This window comes from Chiloscyllium punctatum, chromosome 26, assembly GCF_047496795.1.
Source record: "Chiloscyllium punctatum isolate Juve2018m chromosome 26, sChiPun1.3, whole genome shotgun sequence".
NCBI classification, from domain to species: domain Eukaryota; kingdom Metazoa; phylum Chordata; class Chondrichthyes; order Orectolobiformes; family Hemiscylliidae; genus Chiloscyllium; species Chiloscyllium punctatum.
Window position 1 is genome coordinate 79,508,138 of NC_092764.1, and position 26,795 is coordinate 79,534,932.

General features: G+C 40.7%; 1 protein-coding gene across 3 annotated transcripts in view; it reads right to left on the reverse strand.

The window, feature by feature from the left end:
• Positions 1-26,795, reverse strand: part of phaf1 (phagosome assembly factor 1) — a 175,241-nt gene that overhangs the window by 41,895 nt on the left and 106,551 nt on the right. For 2 of the 3 annotated variants that reach the window (XR_011952326.1, XM_072547769.1), the window contains exons 6-7: positions 9,564-9,646; positions 5,108-5,191 (exon numbers count right to left, since the gene is read on the reverse strand). Coding sequence is in view for 2 of the 3 variants with exons in the window: in XM_072547769.1 (XP_072403870.1) it covers positions 5,108-5,191; positions 9,564-9,646 (167 nt within the window). In the remaining variant the exon portion in view is untranslated. Of the gene's footprint in view, positions 1-5,107; positions 5,192-9,563; positions 9,647-20,745; positions 21,395-26,795 lie in introns of those variants that run through there. The other variant, XM_072547770.1, reaches the window with a different exon arrangement.

The window sequence follows — 26,795 nt, forward strand, 5'->3', positions numbered from 1 at the left end:
AGCAAACAGTATGTCAGGTATGGTTTCACTAAAGCCCTGTAATAACTGTAGTGAGACTCTTATACATCTATCCCCTTGCATGAAAAGTGGGACTTGCTTTTGCCTCCCTATTGCTTACTATACCTGCACTTTAACTTTCGATGGCCCTAGAGGAAAGGGTGGGATGACTTCACCTTCCCATTACTTTAGGTCTGAATAGAGATGTGTATCCATGCTCAGAAAGAACAGGTTATTTTATATTACATTTTATAAATCTTCTAGCTGCTCTTTGAACAAATTTGATTTTCCATAAACCGATGAAAAATGGAGAAATCATAGCACACATCAATTTCAAATCTTCACCGATAGACGTTTTACAATTCAGAATGAAGCAAAAAGGAGCTAAGTATCTGCTTTTGGACAACACTCCCTCACGTGTGCTCTAACACAAACAAACTGCTCTAAATGACAGATTATTGTTGCTAAACTTCCCTTTTGCTGATGTTAGGGCAACCAACCAATTGCTCAGGGTTAAATCCTCCAACCTGTCATTTTTAAAACGACTGCAACATTTGTAAACCTCTGGCCCTTTGGCATCACGTCCATGTACGAGGAGGCTCAAAGTCTCTATCTTTACTCTCAGTAACAAGAGTGCACTCTCATTGAAATGACTTATCCACTTTGCGCACCAAACTCTTATGCATTTTTACCCTATCCAATAATTATTAATACTTCCTTTATTTTCATCGAGTGAACACAGAGGAATAGCTCAGCAGTGCACACCACTACATGATGCTGCTGGCTGCACAGTTTGGGGGATGTTGATGTACCATCGGCAAGATAAAAAAAGTGGGAGCCAACCCCAGTTTGGCAGGACCTTGGAATGGCATTTTGCTGGCAATGGCCAATAAACAATTACCAAGGCTATCTTCCAACTGTGCGCAGCAAATCAGCCCTCCGTTTGGGCCAGCAACCCAGCTGCGTCAATAATGATGGCATCTTCTGCTATGGCTGCACCACAGAGGTGAGTGGATTTTAATATCAAGGAGACTTATTGAGAGTAGGCATGAAGTTGACAGGCACCAGAGATGATTAATTGTTGTCAGGCTCCAGCAATGCCATTGTTCTGGTGCAGACATTGCAGCTGGGGTATGCCCTTCTATGATCCATTGAATGCCAATAAATTAAACCCCCAAAAGGGAGATCACTATCGTTTTTCTTCCTTGTCTCTCTATTTGATGTGGATCCTCCCAGCAAAGATAAAATGCACACGAAGGCAAGTTATGAGCCTCAACTGCACAACTGAATGGCTCAAATGGCAGCCTAATGGGCAGGTAAGCCATTAAAGTGTCTACTCATGGCAACAGAGATGTAGTGGACAGTGAAGGTTACAGAGTACAACGGGATCTTGATCAGATGGGCTGAGACGTGGCAGTTGGAGTTTAATCGAGACAAATGGGAGGCGCTGCATTTTGGAAATGCAAATCAGAGCAGGACTTATACACTTAATGATAAGGCCGTGGGGAGCGTTGCTGACAAAGAGATCTTGGAATGCAGGTTCAGATGTCCTTGAAAGTGGAGTCGCAGATAGATAGGACAGTGAAGGCAGCATTTGGTATGCTTGCCTTTATTGGACAGGTGTATTGAACATAGGAGTTGGGAGATTATATTGCAGGTGTACAGGACATTGGTTAGGCCACCTTTGGAATATTGTGTGCAATTCTGGTCTCCTTGCTATAGGAAGGATGTTGTGAAACCTGAAAGGCTTTGGAAAAGATTTACAAGGACGTTGCTAGGGTCAGTGGTATAGGGAGAGGCTGAATAGGCTGGGGCTATTTTTCCTGGAGCTTCAGAGGCAGAGGGGTGACCTTATAGAGGTTTATAAAATTATGAGGAGCATGGATAGGATAAATAAACAAGATCATTTACCTGGGTGGTTTCAACCCGAGAGGGTATAGGTTTAGGGTGAGAAGGAAAAGATTTAAAAGGGACCTAAGGAGCAACTTTTACATGCAGAGGGTGGTGTGCATATGCAGTGAGCTACCAGAGGAAGTAGTGGAGGCTGGTACAATTACAGCACTTAAAAGGCATCTGGATGGGTATTGAATAGGAGGGGTTTGGAGGGGTACAAGCCAAATGCTGGTAAATGGGAGTAGATTAATTTAGGATATCTGGTTGGCATGGATGCGTTGGACCGAAGGGTCTGTTTCTGTGCTGTATATCTCTGACTCCATAGGTCATGGGGACAGGTAGACATCAGGCTTCCCTCCCAATGCTCTTCCCCCTCCCAACACATCAGCATTCCTGCCCTCCAAACCAATATCAATGGACCTAGAAATTCAATTCCTCCTTTATGTTCCCATCTTTCAATAGCTGTCTATCTGTAAAAGGCTTTGGCTTTGTTCCAGCCATTAATCTACTCATTCTGTCATTCTTCCTGATTCTTTTCAGATTTCCTTGGTACTTACCACATTCAACATGGCTTCCTACTGGACTACAAACCATCTAATTATTTCAAGTCTTTTTTCTCTGTCCTGTTAACCTCTATGCTTAGACATTCAAGGAGCCGTAGAGATAATTAACACTTCAGAAAGCGCTTAGACAAAAGATCCAGTTGGTTTTTCCACACCAAACACATCAGCATTAAGTAAAATCATTCAACTATCTGGAAAACTTAATTCACATTAACAGTACTTTCGTAACTGCCAGACTAACAAAGAATCAAAGTTTTCAACAATTTCCTCTCAGCATTGAAAGCTTTCCTAGATGCTTCTGTTTGGGCTCTCTACTTGAAGACAGGTCTGATCCACTCTGCCAATATCTTTGCTGCAGACATGGCAAGGATGCAGGCCTCAAATCAATCCTAACTAAAATGGGAATACAATCCCATTCTATTCCATTCCACAGCAGCCATAGCCAATCAGCCCCATCTCAACAACAAAGATTACTGGAGTTATCTGGGATCATTTCTAAGGACTTTCCTGGAGCTTCAGAGGTTTATAAAATTATGAGGGGCATAGATAGCATAGCTTTCAGCTTCAGGAGTATAACAAGGGCAATATCACTATTAAAACGATAAGGTGGTACAGTAAAAAAGAATGAGGGTGCTCACCTCTGAGTATATGATATAGGCTTTTATACTGTTTGTAGACTGCAGCAAAATCTAGAATTTATCCAACAGAATTACTGCACTACACCTTTACAAGTTATATTAAAAAATTTTGTATCTGGGCTGAATTTGAGGGGAGGTGAAAGTGACCGCCCTTGCCATTAAGATAGCATTTAACGAAGTGCGTGACAAAGAGCCCCAACATAACTGAAATTGATGGGAATGGAGGGAAACCTCACCACTAGCTGAGTCATAACCAGCACAAAGAAAGCTGACCCTGGCTGTTGGAGGAAAATCATCTCAACTTTAGATCATCACTGCAGGAGTTCCTCAGGGTAAATCTTTTTAAATCAATGTGTTTAGACCAGTGACAACTTGGCTAGGGCAGGTGGGACCTTGAATCCAGGTCTTCTGGCCCAGAGGCTGGCACACTACCACACCATAACAGCCACCAGGTGTTCCTCAGCATATTGTCTCAGATGCAACCATCTTTAACTGATTCAAGTTAACATTTCACCATAAAAAGATCAGAAGGATAACCATTAATGATTAGAATGGTGAATACCATTGCTAACCCCTCATAAGACAGCAGACAAGAAGTAGCAGTCACAAGAAACACACCAGCAAATTGCTTGCCAAGTTACCATTAATTTGGAATTGTATCACCATTCCTTCATAGTCACTGTATTAAAAAGACTACAGCTATACACAACAGACTCAGCACCACACTTTCAAATGCAATTGGTGGTTTGTAACAACTTGATGTGCCAACATTAACTTATATATGCATGTTGCAATCTGAAGCCATAGATAGTGATGATTGTGGCTCTAACTTACTTTATCTAAAGTGGACAAGGAATCACTCCCACTCTTACTGTTGGCCATTGATGTGTTTTCTAAGGATTTGCGTGTTGGCGATCATGATGACTACGGCTTCCTTGATGAGGTCTGTGGTGAACTCTAATCCAGAGCTTCTGACTCAGGAAGGGACACTATTTGGTTTTCACAACCTCCCAAGGGCAATTAGTGACAGGCAATGAATGCTGACATCCCACGAAGTAAAAATATCCATATTACAAATTCTGATGTGCATGCTTATAGTGTAGTGTAAACTTGCCAGACAGTAATTATACCCTTCTGCCAAAATTGAAGCTGTAACACATCAGCCTTGCAATTCCTAGCCCCTCCCCACATACTGCTGAGAAACACTGCTGAGATGCAATCTATTTTCCAAATTTCTATAAACGTTGCTACTATAATAATATTTAGTTTTGTCCGCACGGCATTGGTTGGATGGTTGGTTGGTGAGGTGCCTTTACAGGCGAGTGATGCCTGATGTGATCACAAACTTTAGCCACATGAAGGATGAGCATGTGGCACAAGTGACAACAGGTGGTATTGGCAACAGAATAAAGGGCAGTTGGAGAACAAAAACTGCTTAAAGTTCAGGGAATGCCGTTATGCTAGCTGGAGAGATTGTTTTTGAGAAAACATCAGCACTGATTCAAAACATGATAAGTCGACAACTTCAAACTTCCACACCATTCAACTCCAAAAAGGGCATGCCATATTATCAACTTAGGTCCAGAAGTGAATAAGTACAAGGTTACAAAACTTGAGTGCCAATCTAGGAGATTGTTATGGAACACAGTTCGTTGTTAGGAAGCTACCACCCCTCCATGAAAGATGCTGAAAATATAACAGGCATGTTTCCTCAAACATTAATGCCCATATGCAAATCAGCCTTTCCAATTCAGGAGACAACAGTTCCTAATTAGATTTCCATATTCTGTGGTGGATATTTTCTAGTTTAGTGTTAAAGCATAGATGACTTTTAAATGAAGGGATGAGTTATGCCTGTGAATTATTGTCCAATTACTCCCTTCTACCTGTCAGCATGGTAACCAACTGGTTTATTATGACACAGCTAATGCCTTGTCATATCAATGTTTCACACTAGAATTAGCTTGTAAACAAAATAACCATCATAGGAAAGCAAAGTATAGACATGTCGCTGACCTTTAGTCTCTGGTTATAAGCATCGAAGAGTAGTTTGATTCCGTCCTGAGTAAGATTAAGGATGAGGTCATGGCTGAGTGGCGACTGTACAGAGAAAAGAAAACCCTATTAATCAATGATACAACAACATCATACACCAGATTTATGGAATTACATGCAAATTGTTGCATTTAAGTTCTTGAATAATTGTTCATTAAAACCCAGGAACTCCATGACGACCTAGAAAGTTACAAATCACTGCAGCTATATACATTGCAGCAATAAATGAGTATTTCTTTTTACTTTCAGACTTGGTGTGGGAAACTGTGGCAAGGCAGCACATAATACGTGCTGAGGTGGCAGAGACTCGAGATACCAGCCTGCTGGAATGGTGCAGGAGTTGAAAAGGAGGAAAATTGCAGATGATATTCCCATGATAAAAACACTTATGTCCACTTAAGTGATGAGTCCCAGAGCGGGTGCAAGACTAAGTCTATTAAACTTATCTAGGTGCAGTGACTAAACTTGCTCTATAACCACAAGATTGTACATTCTGTACCTTTGGCAATAGAGAATTGAATTTTAAGACCAGAGGTAGAAAAGAAAAGTCAACATATCAGGTTTTAACCTTAATATTGAATGCATCCATTAGATCAGGCAAAGTGGTAAGCCTTGAGCTTTTTAAAAACTTTTATTTGGTACAAAGCAGCACATATTAGAATTATAGCATGTACCTTGCTTGGTGTTGGGCTGGTTATACCTGTTCCAGCAGATTTCTCTCTCAATTGAGCTGTTTGTGTGACAGATATGGAGGAAATGCAATGTCTATGGACTGCCAGAAGACCCTGACAATACCTTTGGGGTCATTCAAGACAATATATTTGAAATTGAAAAACACTAGCAAACTGGATCCAAAGTTGCTTAGAAGGGTTGAAATAGTAGGAATCATTTGCAATTTTTTTTTGAAGTGTGTACACAGTACGATTTCTGTTCTGGAATGGTTTAAAGAACACTTTCTACAGTGATATGTTTCTAGAAGATTAGGTATTTACATTTACATTTTAAAATTAAAAGCAGAATCATAATTCTGGGAATTGAAACAGGAAAAAGGTGGTGAATTGATAGATTGGCAAAAAACACAAAATAGGAAATACTGTTGGCCAATCTTTTTGTGCAGTACTACCTCTATAGACGATAAATAGAAGCCAGTCACTAACATAGCCAAAGAGAAAATGATTAGGACATAAAACTTGCTGTCACAAGCAACAGCTAGCTATACCCCAGATTCACAAAGGCAATTTAGATAGGTACATGAAAAAAAAAGGCTTATGCTGACAAGTTTTAATAAAATGGGCAAGGGGAAGGTACAGTAACATAGCAAGACAGACAACACAAGTTGAAAACAATTGAAACCATACTCTTTACAACAGCTAGTATTTAGATAATACCCTTAATACTCAGTGGCACAATTCACAAAACCCATGATATGGAGTCACACAGGCAAGTATAAAAACAAGTGAATAAAAGATTCAGAGGTAGGTTTTAAGGAGTGTCAACACAGGAAATGAGAGATGCAAGGTAGGAATCCCAAAGAGTAGGGCATCTGAAGGAACAGCCAAATGGTGAAGCAAATAAAACCAGTAATGGGCAAAAGGTCAGAATTGGAACAAACCAGATATCTTAGAGGGTTGCATGGCTGTACTAAGATTGGGTGCAGTAAACCTATGGATTTTGTGAAAAGGAAAAGAATTCTAAATACTAATATTGCTGGACCAAGAACCAACATAGGGCAATGATAACAGGGGTGGACAGACAAATAGGATCTGGTGAAACTTAGAACATTAACTCATCTAAATCTCTGTCCAAGTTTGGAGAGGTTGAAAAATGGAAAGTCAACCAGGAAAACATGGGGGGAGGGGGGAGAGAAATAAAGCTAAAAAATTGCAGATACTGGCAACCAGAAACAAAATTGGAAGTTGCTGGGAAAACTCAGGTCTTGCAACATTTGTGGAGAGAAAGCAGAGTTAATGTTTTGGGTCCAGAGACTCTTGTTTAGAGGAGGAAACATTGGAATTGTTAAATCTACAGGAAACTAAGGCATATAAAATGAAATTAAACTCAGACAAGGTAGGAGATAAGTGACGTTATAGGAGATAAGCGACGTTATAGGAGATACAAGTGGGCACGCTTAGTGATGGAGCAAATTTACACTGCATTTCTCATCTCAGTTGAAGACAACTTTTTAAATCAAGCTTAAGTCCCTCTTCAAATTAAAATCACAAAATATTATTTTGCAACATTTGAGCTCAATTATTTTCTTACATTAATTGAGAGATGTAACTGCAATTTTTTTGTTGTATAAGTCTATTGGGCCTCTTCAAATTTCTCAAAAGTCTAAAACAAGACAACATTCCAAATTAGGCCTAACCAAGGTCCAATGCTAGGACTGTATTGCATTTAGCTTGCATTAATGCTTCTGGACAGTCACTTTACTTTGGAAGCAACTAAGTTTATCAAAAGTTCATTTCTCTTGTGTAACAGCATGGAGTTCTCCGCCCTGCAATGGTATGCACGTACTTAATGTTAGTTCCAACCACCTTTTTGAATAAAGGGTTATCAATTGGGTGACAATAGCATTTTCAACACATGAGCATATCCACTGATATCTGGCCTATTCATTTATTAGTGCTTGGAACAGGTCTTCCAAAAATTGTTTACAGATCAAATCTGGACCAGTCCTAAAGCCAATTCAGCTTCGGCTATCTTGAAATTCAGCAAACATCCATTTTAAGTAGCACCAAGACTATTATAAAATAGAATATTGTTTCCCCTAATTTGTTGGAAAAGGACTGTTTTCATCACAGAAGCATGTCTGGGTATTCAGCGGAGGATTAGTCTCAGCTGTCATATTCCATCCCACACCAGTCAAAACAGCATCTCTCAGGAGAAACTGTCACGAGGATGATACATTGAAAGACATGGAAAGCTTTAATAATGAAAATTATTCAAACCAAATGTCAATAGTTCAACAAGAAAACTGCCAGGAATACACAGCACATCTTCCCAGAACCGCAAAGAAAAATTAATTAAACTGTTTCATTAACCACAAAATATCTTCAGACACTTATGGAACTCATATGCAAGTTAAACTTTTGTACTTTATTACAATTTTTATGGGGCTATTTCTTCTGGGCAAAATCTCAGTTCATCAGCCATTTGAATAAGTGACTGGTTTAGACAAGTTCAACTGAAGACCTACTGGGCAGTCAGCCAGCAAATTAGCTTTCCAGCCTAATCCTTATGGACTAATGCCAGGAAAACAACATACAAAGCAGGTTCCTTCTACATAACTGTTAACCCCATTCTAAATGTAATTGGAAATATCAAACATTTTAAATCCAAAATCAAGCTCTTCCAGTTCTGGAAAGCAATTCCATTAGTACATCACTGTGGGCCAGGTCAATGAGGAATGTTAGTCTTTGCCACTACTCTCTTAAGCAGAGAAGAACCAGACAGAATTGCACAGAAGTTTCTCTTTGTCTCCCATTTCATTCAGAATGGCATTTTAAATCACGCTGGCCAGCAAATGTGAAATACTGACTAGGAACTAGAGCAAACCTGATAGCGTTAATCGAGATATGCAATGAAGATTTATACTACAATGTTATTATTTGAGCATAAAATAATAGATAAATGGGTTTTGGGTTTAATTCTGTAAGGTAACTCTTTTAAAGATCAAAAACACTTCTGGCTTTGGGTCAAAGCTGCCTTTCCAATAAGTCATATGATACAGTTTAAATACCAAAGTGAGATAATCGCTGAAGTGTTCCTCAATTTAAGATTTATGACTCAAAGGACAGATGGAGAGGTTGCACAAGCTGGTTTGCTCAAGAAAGGAAAAATCCATATTAACAGAAGGGTACTTTAGTTTTGGCAGTCTCCTGGCCACAGAACTGGAAAAGGCATCTCAAGTTGTTTTGGGAATCCAAGGGGCGAGGAAAACTCCACCTTCCTTAGAATTCGACAAGTTAGCTCATGCCTGTGTGTCACAGGCAGGAGATGGCACTGAATCACATTTAAAGAAGGAAAACTGTCTGAAACCTTGTCAGTTGAGCAAGTAACTTCAGAGACCAGACAGGAGTGCAATCGCATGTCTGTAAAGAACATTGGTGGGAAATAGGATTTAATCTTTGTTGTTTATTGAAGTTATTTGCTTTCATATATCTTTTTCTTGTGTAAACTTACATTGTTAAAAATTCTTTGGCAGCCTCTTATGAATATACCACTGGTTGGCCACCACAGCAATCAAAGTGCAAAATTAAAGCTGATAGTTTACCAAGCTAAATCTCACACCAGAAACTCACTTGCTCAGTATCAATCATCTGGGGCCACTGTATTTGTGTAAGATAACTGTACAGCATGTAAGATAACAAACTGCACTGAGAGAAATATATGGGCAAAGGGATTGGTCTCTCACCTGTTCGCTGTAGAGAACCTGTACGTTTTTGATGATACGACAATGCTTTTGGAGAATAGCAACACCCTGAGCCAATGGCATTCCTAAAAAAAAAGAATAATCAGCTTATAACCAGGTCTTTTCATTTAGACATTATTAAACCTTAAATTATTTTAGTACACTGAACAAGTTAAGTTCAACCAGACAAAGAAAGATAGCGGTGGTGGTGGTGGTGGGGGGGGGGGTGGGTGGAAAGAGGAGAGAACAAAGAGGAAAAAGTAAAAATAAAAATTATTTTTGAAAATCATTAATAATTTACAAATCTTAACAGCCAATTACAAAGTCCGAGTCAGTTTGCATGGCAGGTCCAAGGGGCAAACACAGACAAAAGTAAACAAAAAGGATTGAGCAGGAAAGACAACAGATTTAGGCAAAACAAAAAAAGGTTCATGAAGAGCAAGTTAATCATAGATGTGCATTTTATAACCTGCACATTTCTGAAATCAGCACTTTCACTATCATTTCTAAAAATCTAGTAGAATTCTCTTAAAATTAATGCCATTGTTGATCGAGATTTAATAGAAATGATTACTCATCATGACTACAGAATGAGGGTAATCAAAGGTCAATATTTTAAACTTTTGAGGCTATTAGCGTTGAACAATGACATTTCAGCAACACAGTATTTCCATATTGCTTACAGATATTAGATGCAGATCAAAGCTCCTGTTTTCTGCCCAACAGTGCCAATGGATAAGTTCACAATAGCAACTATTGCTGCACTAGAGTCATCAGCACAGAAACAGATCCTTCAGTCCAAATAGTCCATGGCAAACCCAATCCAAAACTAAACTAATCCCACCTGCCTGCTCTTGGCCCATATTCCTCCAAATATTTCCTATTCATGTATCTACCCAAATGTCTTTTAAACATTAATTGTACCTACATCTACCACTTCATGTCTTTTTAAAATCTCTCCTTAAAAACATGATCCCTCGTCTCAAAAGCGGCCACACAGGAAAACACAACTACCATTAACTATACCACCAAATTATCTTATAAACTTCTGTAAGGTTACCTCTCAACCTTCTACACTCCAGTGAAAAAAAGTCCCAGCCTATCCAGCTTCTTTTTAACTCAAACCTTCCATACCCAGCAACATCCTGGTAAATCTCATCTGAACCCTCTCCAGCTTTATAATAATCTTCTGATAACTGGGCAACCACAACTGGACACTACTCCAGTAGAGGCCTCCACTAATGTCCTGTACAACCTCAACATGACTTGTCAAATCCCACACTCAAAAGGACCGAGCAATGAAGTTCAGCATGCCAAAGGCTTTTTCAACCACCCTGTCTGTGACACAAACTTCAAAGAATTATGCACCTGTGCCCCTAGGCCCTTCTGTTCCACAACAATAACCAAGGCCCTAACATTAGTTATATAGGCCCTACCCTTGCTCGTTGTACCAAATGCAATACCTTGCATTTATCCAGATTGAACTCCATCTGCCATTTTTCAACCCACTGACCCTTTGATCAAGATCTCTTTGAAATCTTAGAAAACTTTCTTCACTGTATGATGCCACCAATTTTGGTATTATCTGCAAACTTACTAACCATGCTTTCTATATTCTCAAAGTCATTTATATAAATGACAAACAAAAGAGGACTCAGAACCAATCTGTGGAACACTGTGGGTCACAGGCCTCCAGTCTGAAAAGCAATCCTCCACCATTACTGTCTCTATGGACCCAATTGACACATACCCCTTGAATCCCATGTGACCTAACTTTAATAATTAATTTACCATGTGGAATCTTGTTAAAGGCTGTACTAAAGTCCAAGTAAACATCATCTACTGCTCTGCCCTCAATCTTTTTGGTAACTTCCTCAAAAACAAATCAGATGTGATTTTCCTTGCACAAGACTGTGCTGACTATCCCTAACCAATTGTTATCTACTCTAAATATCCACAAATCTTTTCTCATCACCTCCAACAATTTACCCACAACCTAAGTCAGACCATGAGACTGGAGAGAAAGGGGAGGATTCAGTTGCTGTGATCTCTGTTGGCATCAAAACAGGTCCTGTTTGGGAACATCAGGATTGAGGAACAAAACTTAAAAACACAGACCTCAGATTGTAATCTCTGGATCATTACCTGAGCCATGTGCACAGTGACAAAGACACAGGATGACAGAGGGAAATGCATAGCTAAAGGAATAAGGTGGAAAAGAGATATCCCATTTTGTGGGACAGTGGCATCAGTATTGGGACAGGTTCCATCTAGGACCAGGGTCCCATTAGAATGACTAAATAGGGTGGTTGCAAATACTTTAAGTTAAAGAGGGGAGACAGGAGGGGTGCTGGCACAACATATTATAGGACAGTGGCTGGAAAGGGTCAGGAAGCCAATATCAGCTACAGCAGATATGGGGCAAACTATAAGATAGGGTGGTCAATGCAGGACTGAGGGTGTTGTGCCTAAATGTGCGCAGTATACAAAACAAGGTGAATGCAATACAGGTTGAATTTGGTGGATATGATGTTGCGTGCCTCACAGATGTGGCTGGGATGAGTCCTGGGAATTAAATATCCAAGGGTACACATTCTATCAAGAGATGGGCATAGGGGCTGGGTTTAATTGTTAAGTTAAGTTGATAGCAGGAAGCAACATGGGACGGGCAGGCATAGAACCTGTATAGATTGAGCTGAGAAACTACAAAGGAAATGAGACTAATGCGAGTTATGTACATGTTCCCTATTACCTTCCAAAATACATCACCTCCCACTTACCCCATCCGCCATTTTTCTGCCTAACTTTCCAACTGATCCTTATTCTGCTGTTTTACAGTCTGCCTCACCACACAAAACTCCATCAATATCAGTATTATCTGCACTAATTAGATCAACATTTTCATCCACATCATTTATGTATATAAATTACAGAGGGCCCAGAACTGATCCTTGCAGATCATAGTCCAAGTACCTCTGAGGAAAAAAAAAACCCTCAACAACCACGCTGTGTCTTCTACAACCAAGTCAATTTTGTATCTAACTTACCAACTCACCATGGATCCCATGGAACACTCTCCTGGACCAAACAACCATGACAGATATTGTGAACTGCTTCAGCAAAGTCCATGTAGACAAAAACCATTGCCCCACCCACAATCATCTTCATCACTTCCTCAAAAATGTCAATTAAATTGAGACAAGAACTCCCCAACACAGCCATGCTGACTATCCCCAATAAGTTCATTCTTTTCCAAATGTGAAAAAATCTTGCCACTAAGTCTTCCCCAATAATTTCCCCATGACAGATGCCAGGCTGTATGGGGTATAATTTCCCAGATTATCCCTGTTGCCCTTCTTAAAACAGAAGAACAACATCAGCTTTTCTCCAGTCTCATCTGTAGCTAAACAGGATACAGAGATCTGTCAAGGCCCCAACAATCTCATCCCTTGTTATTCTGGGATAGATCCCATCAGGCCCTTCTTGTGAAGTACTCACTAAAAGGACCACACCCACTTCCTCCAGGTCCACACAAATTTCCTCTTTTGTCTATTAGTGGACCGACCCTTTCTCAAGTCACCCTCATGCTCCTAATATACATATAAAATACCTTGGGATTCTTCTTAATCCTACTTGCCAAGAACATTTCATTGCCCATTTTAGCCCCCCTAATTCCTTGTTTAAGTTCTTTCCTACTTTTTTCTTTAAATCCTCCAGGGCCTTGCCTAATTTCATTTCTCGAAATCTCACACATGCTTCCATTTTCTCTTTGACTGAACATTGAGGAAGTGCTGTCAACCATGGCTCCCAAATCTTGCTATCCTCAGAGGAACATGCCAGTTCTGAACTCTGATCAACTGGCCTTTTAAAAAATAAGGCCCACATCAGATGTGAATCTACACAAACAACTGTCCCCAATCTAATTTTCCACAGGTCCTGCCTAATATTGTTGTAATTAGCCTTCCGTAATTTAGTACTTCCACCTGATGACCTGTCTTACCCTTAACCATAACTATCTTAAATCTCTCAGAACATGATCACTGTTTCCAAAACACTCTTAGAGCAGTCGTGACATTCACCTTAATTAGAAGTGCAACTCCTCCACTCCTTTTACATCCCTCTTTATCAGAGTTGAAACATCTAAACCCTAGAGCAGTCTCTTAACCAAGTTTCTGTAATGCCTACAACATGGTAGTTCTAAATACTAATCCAGGCTCTCAGCTTCATCTGTTCTATGCCTTGCATTAAAATCAACACACTTCAGAGTGCCAGTCCCAGCGTATTCAAACTGGCCTTGTCTATTCTTCCTATTAGACTTGACTTAAGTGTACCTTCTCCTCAACCAGTCCACATACTTGCCTTCTGATTTGGTTCATATCCCCCTTCCATATTAGCTTAAATCCTTCCTAGTGACTAGCAAGCCTCCCTATAAGATTATTGGTGTCCTTGTTCAGGTGCAACTCATCCTTTTTGTACAGGTGTCTCCTTGTCCTGGAGGAAATCTCAATGATCCAGATAAATGAAGCCCTCCCCTCCTCCCCCAGACCAGCTATTTAGCCAGAAGAAAGTGAGGACTGCAGATGCTGGAGATCAGAGTTGAAAATGAGCTCATACCCGAAACGTCGATTCTCCTGCTCCTTGGATACTGCCTGACCTGCTGCGCTTTTCCAACAACATATTTTTCAGCTATTTAGCCACACTAGCTCAAGGCGTAAATCGCTAGTTCACAATCATGGAGGCCCTGCTTTTCATTTTCTACTTACCTCCCTAAATTCCCTTTGCACCACCTCAATTCTCTTCCTGCCTGTCATTAGTACCAATTTGGACCATGATCTTTGGCTGCTTGCCTTCCATTTTCAGATTGTTGTGCCCACTCAGACATCCTTGACCCTGGTACCAGGGAAGGAAGACATCATCCGGAGCCTCACTTGTGGCCACAAACATGTACGCCATGACTACAAAGTCCTTAATTACTACCTCATCTACACTTCTACCCAGCTATGCAACAGTGCTGGTCATGGTGCCACTGATCTGGCTGCTACTATTGCTTTCCCGAGGCCGCTACCCCCCTCCCCTACTAACAATATTATCCAAAATGGCATACTTATTCAAGAGGGGAAATCACCTTTCTATCTGGATGAACCTCTACTGTAACCACATCCACGAAATTCCCATCTATAAAACTTTCTGCCTCCTGGATGCCCGAGTCCGGCTGCCACTCTAACTGATCCATGCAATCTGAGAGGAGTTGCAGGTGGACAGTTCCTGCATTGTCATCTGGGACATTTGACTTCTCCCTAATCTTTCACATCTCTCAGGAGGGGGATATTACTACCCCTCCAGTGATTACTGGATTAAAAGTTGAAAGGTGGAGATATCACCCAGACCAGGTGGACTATACCCCAGACCTCAGAGATTGTGGAGGCATTGATGGTGATCTTTCAGGAATCACTGGAGTCAGGAGAGCACCAGTGGACTGGAAAATGGCTAATATAACATTCACATTTAAGGAAGGAGAAGGGAAAAAAAAAAGAGGCAGAATTTGGGAAATTATAGATTAGTTAGCCTGACCTCAATTGTTAGTAAGATTTTGAAGTCCATAAAGAATAATAGTTTGTGGAGTGCGTGGTAAAATGGGGCCTCAAGAAGATGTTATGTCTGATACATCTGTTAGAATTATTTTGAGGTAACAAGCAAGTTAAACAAACAAGAGACAGTGGATACAATCTATTTGGATTTCCAGAAGGCTTTTGACAAGATGCTGCTATAGAAGATAACAACTATGGTATTCGGGGCAAGGTATTAGCATGGATGGAAGATTTGACTGACTGACAGAAGGCAGGAATTGGGGATAAAGGATTGTAGTTCAGGACGGCTGCTGATGACGAGTGGGAGCTCCACAGGGGTCAGTATTGGGAATACAATTTAGGTTTATATTAACAATCTAGATAAAGGAACTGAGGATACTGTTACTAAGTTTGCAGATGGCATCATGATAGGTGGAGGGACAGGTAGCGTTGAGGAAGCAGGGATCTACAGAAGGACTTGGACAGAAGAGGAGAGTGGGCAAAGCTGTAGATGGCATACAATTTAGCAAATCATAACATTATGCAGAATACAGGTGTGGACTATTTTCTAAAGGCTTCAGGAATCTGAAGTACACGGAGGACTTGGGAGGCCTAGTTCAGGCTTCTCATAAGTTTGAGATGCAGGTTCAATTGGCAGTTAGGAAGGCAAATGCAATATTCACACTCATTTCAAGGAAGCTGAATAAGGATCTGGTCAGACAGCATTTGGAATAGTATGAATAATTTTGGGCCCTATATCTGAGGTTTTGGAGGGGGTCCAGGAGAGAGTTACAAAAATTATCCTGGAGACAAAGGGCTTGTCATTGAGGAACAGGTGAGGACTCTGGATCTGTACTTGGAGTTTAATGGAGAGGACTGGATAGAGTGCACTTGGAGAAGATGTTGCCTCTAGGAAAGACTAGGACCCTATGGCACACCGTAGAGCAAAGGGAGAACCTTTTAGACTGAGATGGGAGGAATTTCTTCAGCCAGAGGACAATGAATCTATGGAACTCTGCAGGCTTTGAATGAGAAATCACAGTGTATTTAAGACAAGAATAGACAGGTTCTCGACTAAAGGGATCAAGGGTTACAGGGAGAAAGCAGGAGAATGGGGTTGAGAAACAGATCAGTCACGATCAAATGGTAGACCAGTCCAACATGTGTGTGCACTCACACACACCCATCTTATCTTGGTGAAATCACTTAATGAAATCACAATGTCTACTTTATTATCTTACAAACTCAAAGATGCGATGGTCCACACTAGCATGGGAAGTCAACCATCAATCTATTAGTTTGAACACTAATCCAGGCCTCTGAAGAAAAGATAGAATATTCTCATTTAAGGTCAGTTAACTTAGCATGAGGAATGAATCAAGGTCTTACAGACAGACAGTAGATTATAAAAATGAAACACTACAGCTTCATATGGTAGTTTTACTCAAATTTGAAACCACACAATATAGAAGATTTTGTATTTATGCATGGTTATAATGCATCAATTTACTACACACTTACCCTGTTAAACATTGTGAACAAACAACTGAGTCATTCTGTTTTGGGTTTTAATTGAAAAGAAGCCTCAATAAAAAATTAGAAAAAGCAAAATATACTTGAAAAGAGCTTCACTCCCATCAATAGGCTAACATCACTGATACTTTCCTTAGGTTCACAACTGGCACATGAGCAGATTTATGATGTACAGAAAAATAGCCCACAGCATGGATAAAAGCAGAGGCACTGCTACTCAGGCAAATGACTCCGATACAGTGCTAATTTTCACACTGTTCAAACTCCAAAGATCTACTAGGTCTGACTGAAAAGGATCAAAAGAGTAAAGCAGGAAAAGCTAGGATTGTTCCTCCAAGGGAACTGGGAGGCAAAGAGGAAACCAGATTGTTAACATGTTTGTAGTAGCTGGCTAAAGATGAATTTCCCATCTGTTAAAATACCCATTTTAAAAACATCCAGTCGTTTGAATCAGTCAAAACACAATAACAACCATCCTTTGCATTAAAGAGTAATTTGTAATTAATTTTAGCACCTAGGTCATAATTATTTTGGACTGAATCAATTGTGCTCACTTATCTATAATGTCTGTGAAGCTGCCGCTGCCTTGAGATTTCTGTCCAAAAATAAGTGTTTGGCGATTATTTGTTGAATAACAAAAGCATCACGATTTGTTTCCTACAAGTAGTGCAATGACGTTAACCCAAATATAGCTCGGTCTGTCAAAATGGGGATCAAAAACTGTGCCATTGACATTAATCTCACCACCGGCTAGGTATTTACTGCACAACAGAATCAGCCATAGTCACACTCTTCCATAATGTTTGAAGCATAAAAAATTAACATAACATTTCAGAGGATCAACCCAAGTCGTTGGGTTTTGTCTTACACTTTGTTCTTTCAGTTTAATAATACTGAGTACCCATGATCAAGATGAATTTACCATTGTGGAGCTGGAAATCCTTGCTGCAACACCCAGTAGTAAAGAACTTCAGGTCAGGGCAGTGTAGATACTGATGAACAAGATAACATTATTATAATCTACCACACTATGTGGCTGACCTATATAACCTTTTGCTGGCAGTACTCAATCATGCTCAGAAATAACTGAGCTGTCATCTATACTGGAGTGGTGCAGGTGACAAGGAGTGAAACAGTTCTGTGCTGACTGTCATGGTGCCTGGTATCAGGAGTACACTACAAGGCTAAAGGGCACAAGTTTGATGTAATTTTATAAAGCTAATGGGACGAGAGAAAAAAAAACTTTTTCAGGTTTAGAATACACTGCCTGGAAGCGTATGAACAAGTTCAACTGAGGCATTCATGAGGGCATTGTTTCTATTTACGTAACCATCCAACATACAAGGGTTGGATGAAGAGGCAAGTGAATGGCACTAAGTAATGCTGCTCATTTGGAGAATGAGCACAGACACAATAGGCAAACGGACTCTAACATTTTCAATACGACACAGGGTCACCATCAAGCACTATATGTTGCATATATTTTATTTGGACCACTTATAGGCAGCAAATCATGTTCATATGAATTTGCCTATTATAAATGTGGGATCTGTATTAGGAAGCCAAGAGTAGACAGAGTCTATTAACTTCAACAGCTAAAAGGTTCTCACCCAGGCAGCACCTAATTTTGAGAAAACAAATTAAAAATGCACAGTTAAAAAAACAAATTAAGTTGGCACATTATATTGCATTTATTTGTATGCTTACATTATTAAATGAACCTATCAAAAAATCTGATTATGGACTGTAATGATTTCCCAGAAGGGTAACAAAGCTGGAGCACTACATAGAGAGAGACAAGTGCCTAAACATTTGGCAAGACATAGCATTTCACAAGTCAATTGGTTAATTAAGGTCAACCTTCTTTACTAATATGATTGGTAAAAGAGCACACACTAAGGTTTGCATTACAACTGATGGAAGATTTCATCACAGCCACTGCATCATTTCAAAAATACTTCAACCAAATTTATTTTAGTAGTTTCTTCCATGTACTTCTGAACAACTAACTATTTTCTGTCAAGAGGAGTACAATACTGCACAGGATCGATATTAAAAGGATGATAAAGCGAAGAGTCAAGGATCTGTGAACTCGTAGACCCTATAGCTCAAGAAAATAGATATGAACTGGTTGGAACACAGTCACAGCTGGAAATAAAAAGGCAAAGATCAGAAGTTATATTATAAAATCAACTTTAAAAAAAAAAGTCAGAAAACTAAATAATAAAATAGGGAGGCAAACATGTTACCAATGCAAGCCACTATTGTACAGGGCCAACCAGTTAATTCATTAGCTGCATGGAGCAGCAAATACATATGTGGCAATTTCATTTCAATATCATAATATTTCAGAGGGTGGACACTTCAATGCATTGGAAAAAAGTGTTTTCATCCTCCCCACTTCAAGCACAGAGCAAATACCAGCTGTAAGAACGAATCCCATTAACAATAACTTGCCTTGTTGTACCTTCAAGGCAATTCACAAGGGCATTAACAAAATTTAACAGTTATACAAGGAAACATTAGGATATGGATAAAAAGCTGGGTTAGGGTGGTAAATTTTAAGCAGCATTTTAAAAAGGGAAATGTGGTGAAGTTTAAGAGAAAATTTCAGACCTTTGGACCTCGTAAGTCAACAATGTTGAAACGAGTTAAAAAACAAAAATAAAGGAAGCAAAAGAAACCAGATTGATGAAGACAAAGATTTCAGAGGGCTTTCAACTCAAGGAGATTGCAGATCCAGAGGATAAAGAAGGATTTTAGGGAATTTTAAAAGAGGTGGTTTAGTGAGGAATAATAAGTAAACGGACTTTGCGAGTCAGGAATACAAAATAACAGCTGTAAGAACAGCAAAGTGGTTGGCCGCCTTTGCACTGACCTGCAATGAGGTAGTCCTAGAACTGACCAAATCACACATTTCACTAACCAGTCATAGTTATGGTCCACCATGGACCCTGGGAGACCATGACGATACTAGCTCCAGCAGCCAGCCATTCTTGAAACCACTGAGCTCAGTTGTAATGTTCCCCAGAGACCATTCAAGGCACCACTTCATTGCTTTGCTCACCTCATCCGATTCAAATCACGATATAATCATCTGAACAAGCATTCCAATTTCCCAAGAGACACTCCATTTAATTTCCAAAGAACAAATGTATTTTGGGTAGAAATTGGCCAGCAGCTAATAGCACAGAGGCCAACAGAAGACACCACTAAATACATGATTACATGCGCTCCTGATTAAACAAAGTGAATTACACTAAATTCCAGCATCAGGGATGCCAAGTAAGACAGCAAAACAGCAATAAATTTAGACTATCCTATCACAATTACAATAATTAAATGTACTTAACAGCTATTGATTAGCAGTTGGCAAATTAACAGAAAATAGATATTTCTCTTTACATGGCAGGACTTGTAGCCAGTCCAACAAGTTACACGTAACTGTCTCAGACAGCAAGATGTAACTGGTCTCAGAGGATTCTGCACCTGTCCATTTTCTAGGATGAAGTGCTGAAAAATGTGTTGCTGGAAAAGCACAGCAGGTCAGGCAGCATCCAAGGAGCAGGAGAATCAACGTTTCAGGGATAAGTCCTTCTTCAGGAATTTTCTAGGATGGTCTGCTAAATGCAGAATACACTCACCTGGTTGGTGAAGTGCTGTCCAAGAAAATGCAGTCAGTCTTATCCTAGATTCTGATATAACAATAGATTTACATCTGAAATCTAGAAGAAAGAGAGGCCAAATGCTGTGCTATAATAGACAATGAAGTTAATTTTTAAAAATATACTAGCGCCCATATAATCGACGTCAACTAGAAACTCTTCATACCTCGCAGGAACAATCTCCCCAGATTCTTCAAAGGAATTGCAGAAGCCACCCAACCCCCGGGGGGTATACTATTACTCCCTCCGTCACATAGCAATCGCTCTGCATGTACCTCTGCAGAACAATACGACCCCTCCTCTCTATATGATTTAGAGATGATGTCCCCTCGCCTTCCACTTCTCCCCTTCTAGCGAGATGTACCTCACATGAACAAAACTGTTATCCAATGCACACTGTGCACACCAGATTGTATTTACCTAAAGCGAATTCCCATCGTTCGTTCCCCAGAGACCGCTCGGGCACCACTTCCAGATCGAGCATTGGCCCGGCTGCAAGCGAGGGGGCGGGTGAATCCAGGCCCGGCTGTCCCGTTGCTGGAGGAGGAGCCGGCTTTCGCTGTGCCCCGGGGATAGGGACCCGGGATCCACTCTGTCCCGGGTACAGGAGCCCGGGAGCTGCTGGGTCCCCGGTATAAATGGTCGGATGCCGATCCGTCCCGGGGAGAAGGACCCGGGTGCCACTGTGCCCCCGGCGGGAAAGATATCGCAGGGTGAGGGGCAGCGGAGGGCGGTCTTATCCACGTCTAGGGGCCGTCGGCTTCTTCTCAAACCTCGAACAATAACAGCCACCTCTTCACCATCACCATCAGCTGATTAGACAGAACCCCACTTCCGGCAGAATCACTTCCGAGTCACATCCCCCCCCCGCCGCCGCCTCACATCTCCACCTCCATACACACGTTTGATGCAGTCGGGCTGTGGTCGTTGCCCGATGAGCGGTTACTTCATTCTTGATGTTGTGAGTGGTTATTCCTGACGATCAGAGCCTACCCCAGGCGCTCAGCACGCAGGCGAATACGGCCCTCCTCGACTGGGCCGGCGCCCAATCGGCGGAGGCCGCGCAACACCCCGTCACGTGACCAACGGAAGCCTGATTGGGCGCTCGAAAGAGCCGGGTCACGTGGGCTGGGCCACCACGTGATCCCCGTGGTGGCGTGGAGGAGTAACGGGCTGCGTTGCCGTGGTTACCGTTCACACAGGCTGCACAGGGCCTTGTTCAGTCACAGCAATGAGCCAGTTTGCAAAAGGTTCTTTAGGTGATGTCGAACAGGATTCTCTGGACGGGACCCTGTGCAGCTGAAAACATTTCCATTGAGGTGATGCACTTTAATGCAGAATGTGAACAGCCATCCAACAAAAGCACATAACTCTCCCAGTTCAAAAATTGGGAGAGGTCCACAGGCACCTTAACAGAAACACAATGTGTGATAAAGTATACAAGATGAAATATTGGGTGCGTATGATAAAGCAATGGCAATAATCATGGATGACTTTACATATAAACTGGAAAAATCAGATAGTAGTAGTGTGGCAGAGGAGTTCATAGAATGCTTTTTAAGATAGTTTTTTTAGAGGAGCACATCTTTGAACTGACCAGAGAGCAGTCATAGAACTGTAGAATCATAGAATTTTACAGCACAGAAGGAGGCCATCTGACTCATCCTGTCTGTACCAACTCCTCAAAGAGATACCCAGCTCCCAGCTGGCCCATTCTCCAGCCCTATCTCCACTCTCTAAATTCATTCTTTCAAATATGTACTCAATTCTCTTTGAAACCTTTTATGGAGTCCACTTTCACCATTCTCCCAGGCAGTGCATTCTAAATCCGAACAACTCTGAGTAAAGAAATTCTTCCACATGTTACTCCTTGCTCTCTTGCTGATAATTTTAAAATTGTGACCCCTCCAGTTACTAACATAGCAACTAGTGGAAACAGAATGTCTTTCTTTACATGAGCAAAATTATTCCTAATTTTGGATACCTCAATAAGGTCACCTCTTAATTTTCTGTGCACCAAAGAGAATAGGCCCAATTTCTCTAAACTTCCCTTGTATCCAAAATCCCTTATTCCTGGTATCATTCTAATTAATCTTCTTTGAACTCTCTCCAAGGCTTTATCATCCTTCCTTAAATAAGGTGTCCAAACTGAGGACAATACTCCAAATGTGATCTGACCAATGATTTGTAGAGACGTAGACACAGTCACTTCCTTGTTTTTATAAACTCAAGGGCCCTATAAGTCTTCTTAACAACTGTTTCAACTTGCAAGGCCACCCACAGCAGGTGGGACTAGTTTAGTTTAGGATTATGGTTGGCATGGACATGATGGACCAAAGGGTCTGTTTATGCATTTGTGAACTATGAGATGCCTCTGTTCCTGTACTTCCCTCAAAGTTGTATAAATAAGCCTGTATTGTCTCTCTGTGTTTCTTCTACCAAAATGCATTACCTCACACATCTCTGCATTGAAGTTCATTTGGCAGTTGTTCGCTCATTTGGCCAACTTGTCAATGCCCCTTTGAAGTCATTCAGCATTATCATCATCATTCTCCCTAGCATCTACAAAATTAGAGATTTTGTCCTCGACGCTGATCTCCAGATCGTTTATATTACACCGGAAAAGCAAGCATCTCATTACTAATTCTTGGGTAACACCATCTTCTCCAATCTGGGAAATGCCCACTTATACCGACAATTGTTTGCTATCTTTCAGCCAACATTTAATCCATGCTGCCAAGGATCCATCAATCCCAAGTATTTCAAACTTGTTAACTAATCTGCCATGTGGCACCATAACAAATGATTTCTGAATCCACATGTTACATCCACAGCCTGTGTAACCTCATTAAAGAATTCAATTACATTTGTAAGACATGACCAACTCTTGACAAAGCCACGTTGACTGTCAAGTAATTGAGTTATTTTCCGATGTGTATATTTGCCTTATTCCTTATTATGGCCTCCATCAGTTTTCTCATTGACATCAAGCTGACAGGTCTACAGTTTCGTGGGTTATTCTTTGCACCTTTCTTAAACAACAATATCACATTTGCAATCGTCCAGTCCACTGGGAGTAATTCTGTGTTCAGAGAGGCCTGGAATGATATTGTGCAATGTGACAAGATTAATTAATGACATCCCTAGTACTAGCAACTACAATATGATTGAATTTTGCATCAGTTTTGAAAGAGAGAAGATTAGCTATAAGTATAGTGTATTAAACCTAAATAAGGTAATGAAAGCTGAGCCAACTGAAGTGATCTGGCATACTCACCAAGGGGATAGATCAATAGAGACATTGCGGCTGATATTTAAGGGCATATTAGCACAATCAGAATAAGTATATTCCTATTATAAAGAAAGATTTTAAGGGTGGACCCATCATCTGTGGTTGACCGAAGCAGTTATAGAAACAATTATACTTAATGAAAACGCATATAACTGCACACAGATAAATGGCAGGTCAGATGATTCATTGGAATATAAGGAAAGAGAAAGACTATAATGTTAATCGTGACAAAAAATTAAAGTATGAGAAAAAGGTAGCCAGAAATATAAAAAACGGATAGCAAGAGTCTAACAGATTTAAACATGAAAAGAGTAAATAAAGTCACCATTGATCCTCTAGATGGTGAGAATGGGGAGTTGATAGTAAAGAAACAGTGGATGAAGTGAATTTTGCTTTTGCCTTCATTGAATAGAATGCAAAAATCAATTCAGTATAAACTATAAATCAGGAGGTGAAAGGGAAAGAGGAACCTAGTGAAATTACAAACATTAAGATGATGATACTAAGAATTTTTGTTCATTCACCTGTGAGATGTGGGTGTCATTGACTGGTCAGCATGTATTCTCTGTCCCTAGTCGCCCTTGACAAGTTGGTGGTGAGATACCTTTTTAAACCTGTGCAGTCTACATTGTAGCAGATTCCTGGCTAGTTTAAAACAGCTAGGGATGCTGGGTACATTGGCTAAGTAAAACTCTGAGATCACAAAACCCACACACCAGATTCAGTGCAAGGACAGCAACCAGGTGCTCATGACATTAGCATAATGAAAAAAACAACAGTTATACTGAACAGACATACCCCCAATAACCTAACCATCAAACAAAGGAGGACCCAGACAGACAGGTGATCATTGAGACAGAGAAAGAGAGAGAGAGGATGAAAGCAGCTTCGCAGACCCAGAGACAACCAGAGAGTGACTGCATAAATCTCCAAGAGACTGGGGAAGTATTGTAACCTTATGGGGCCAAATAGGATTAGAGATAGTATGTTTAGTAATAAAGGTTATTTTAACCTTGATCATAATAAAGTTGGGACTGTTTTATGAGACAACTGTGACTGGAATGTTGTGAATGAATTTGCCCAGGTGTCACACATTTCCTGCTTGTACTTGTACTGGTTTGACTGCTTCAGTATTGTGGAATATCTGGGCAAATTCATTTATAACATTCTGGTCAGAGTTTTATAAATTATCTTAAGGAAACACTAGATAACAACATAACAACAATAGGAATTCCAGGATTTTGACCTAGTGATAATCAAGGAACAGTGATATATTTCCAAGTCAGCTTGGTGTGTTACTTGGAGAGGAACATTGCAGATTGTGGTGTTCTCATGAACCTGCTGTCCTTGTCCTTCTAGATGGAAGTGATCGTGGGTTTGGAAAGTGCTGTCTCAGGAGCTTTTGTGAATTACTGCAGTGCTTCTTGTAGATAGTATGCGCTGCTACGATTGAGTGTCGGTGATGGGGGGAAAGGATGTTTGTGGATGTGGTGGCAAACAAGTGGGCTGCTTTCTCCTGAATGGTGTCAAGTGTCTTGAGTTTTGGAGCTACACTCATCCAGGCAAGTGGGGAGTATTGCATCACACACCTGACTTGTGACTTGTAGATTGTGGACAGGCTTTGGGGAGTCAGGGGTTGAATTACTTGCTGCAGCAATCTTCACTTCTGACCAGCTCTTGTAGCCACTGTGTTTATGTGGCAAGTCCAGTTGAGTTTCTGGTAAATGATAACCCCTAGGATGTTATTGTGGGGGTTTCAGTAATGGGTAGCACCATTGAATGTCATGGGGCAGTGGTTAGATCATCTCTTATTGGAGATGGTCTTGTCTGGCATTTGTGTGGCGCAAATGTTACATGCCACTTGTAAACCCAATCCTGGATATTACCTAGATCTTGGTGCATTTGAACATGGACTACTTCAGTATCTGAGGAGTCACAAATGGTGCTGAGTATTGTGTACTCATCGCCAAAGATCCCCACTTCTGACCTTATGATGGAGGAAGATCATTGATGAAGCAGCTGAAGATGATTTGGCTTAGGACACTCTCCTGCGGAACTCCTGCAGAGATGTCCTGGAGTTGAGGTGACTGACCTCCAACAAGCACAACCATCTTCCTATGTACTCAGTATGACTCCAACTAGCAAAGAGTTTGCCCCCTGTTACCCGATGATTCTGATTTTGCTGAAAGCTCCTTGATGTCAAGGGCTATCGTTGTCACCTCACTTCTGGAATTCAGTTCTTTTGTCCATGTTTGAACCAAAGTTAGGAATTGGCACAACCCAAAATGGAATCACTGAGCAGATTATTGCTGAGCAGGTGCCGCTTGCTAACACTGTTGACGACACCTACCATCACTTTACTGACGTTTGAAAATTGGCTGATGGGCAGTAATTGGCCAGGTTGGACGTCATTTTGTGTGCGGGCCATACCTGGACAATTTTCCACATTATTGGTTAGATGCCAGTATTGTAACTCTGCTAGAAAAGATTGCCTAGGGAATTGGCAATAAGTCTTCAGTACTATTGCCAGATTGTTGTCAGGGCCCATAGCCTTTGCAGTATCCATGTGGAGTGAATCAAATTGGCTGAAGATAATATTTGTGATGCTGGGACCACTGAAGGAGGCTGAGATGAATCATCCACTCGGCACTTCTGGCTGAAGATGGCTGTGACTTCACAAATATTTCGTTCCAGATGGACTTCATCCTAGTGTCTTAAAATAGGCCACTATCAAAGTAATAATTCCTTTGGTATTAGTTTTCCAAAAAGCGGATGAACAAGGGGTGGCAGAACGAAAAGAGTGCGGGGGATGGTGTGGCAGAATAGATGTGGCATGAGAGGTGGAAAGAATAGACAGGGTGTATGGCAGGAAGGATGGGGCATGGGATGGAAACAGATCTGGCCATCTGTTCTGTAGATGAAAGGAGGTTTAGAGGACGTTTACGAGATTGTTATCTGGAATGAGCAGTTTTTTTAAAAAAAGTTTAGTTGAGGTTGGACAAGCTGGACTTGATTCCCCTGGAGCTCCAAAAAATGAAGGGTGACTTAAGTTATGACAGTTCTGCTCCTTTAACAAGGTTATGTTGTCCTTTTTTTTTTAGAGGAGTTACAAACTCATAGGCTCTGAGTTATGTGTTTATCTACTTGAAAAGGTTTTTAAGTTAAAAAAGACGCTTGT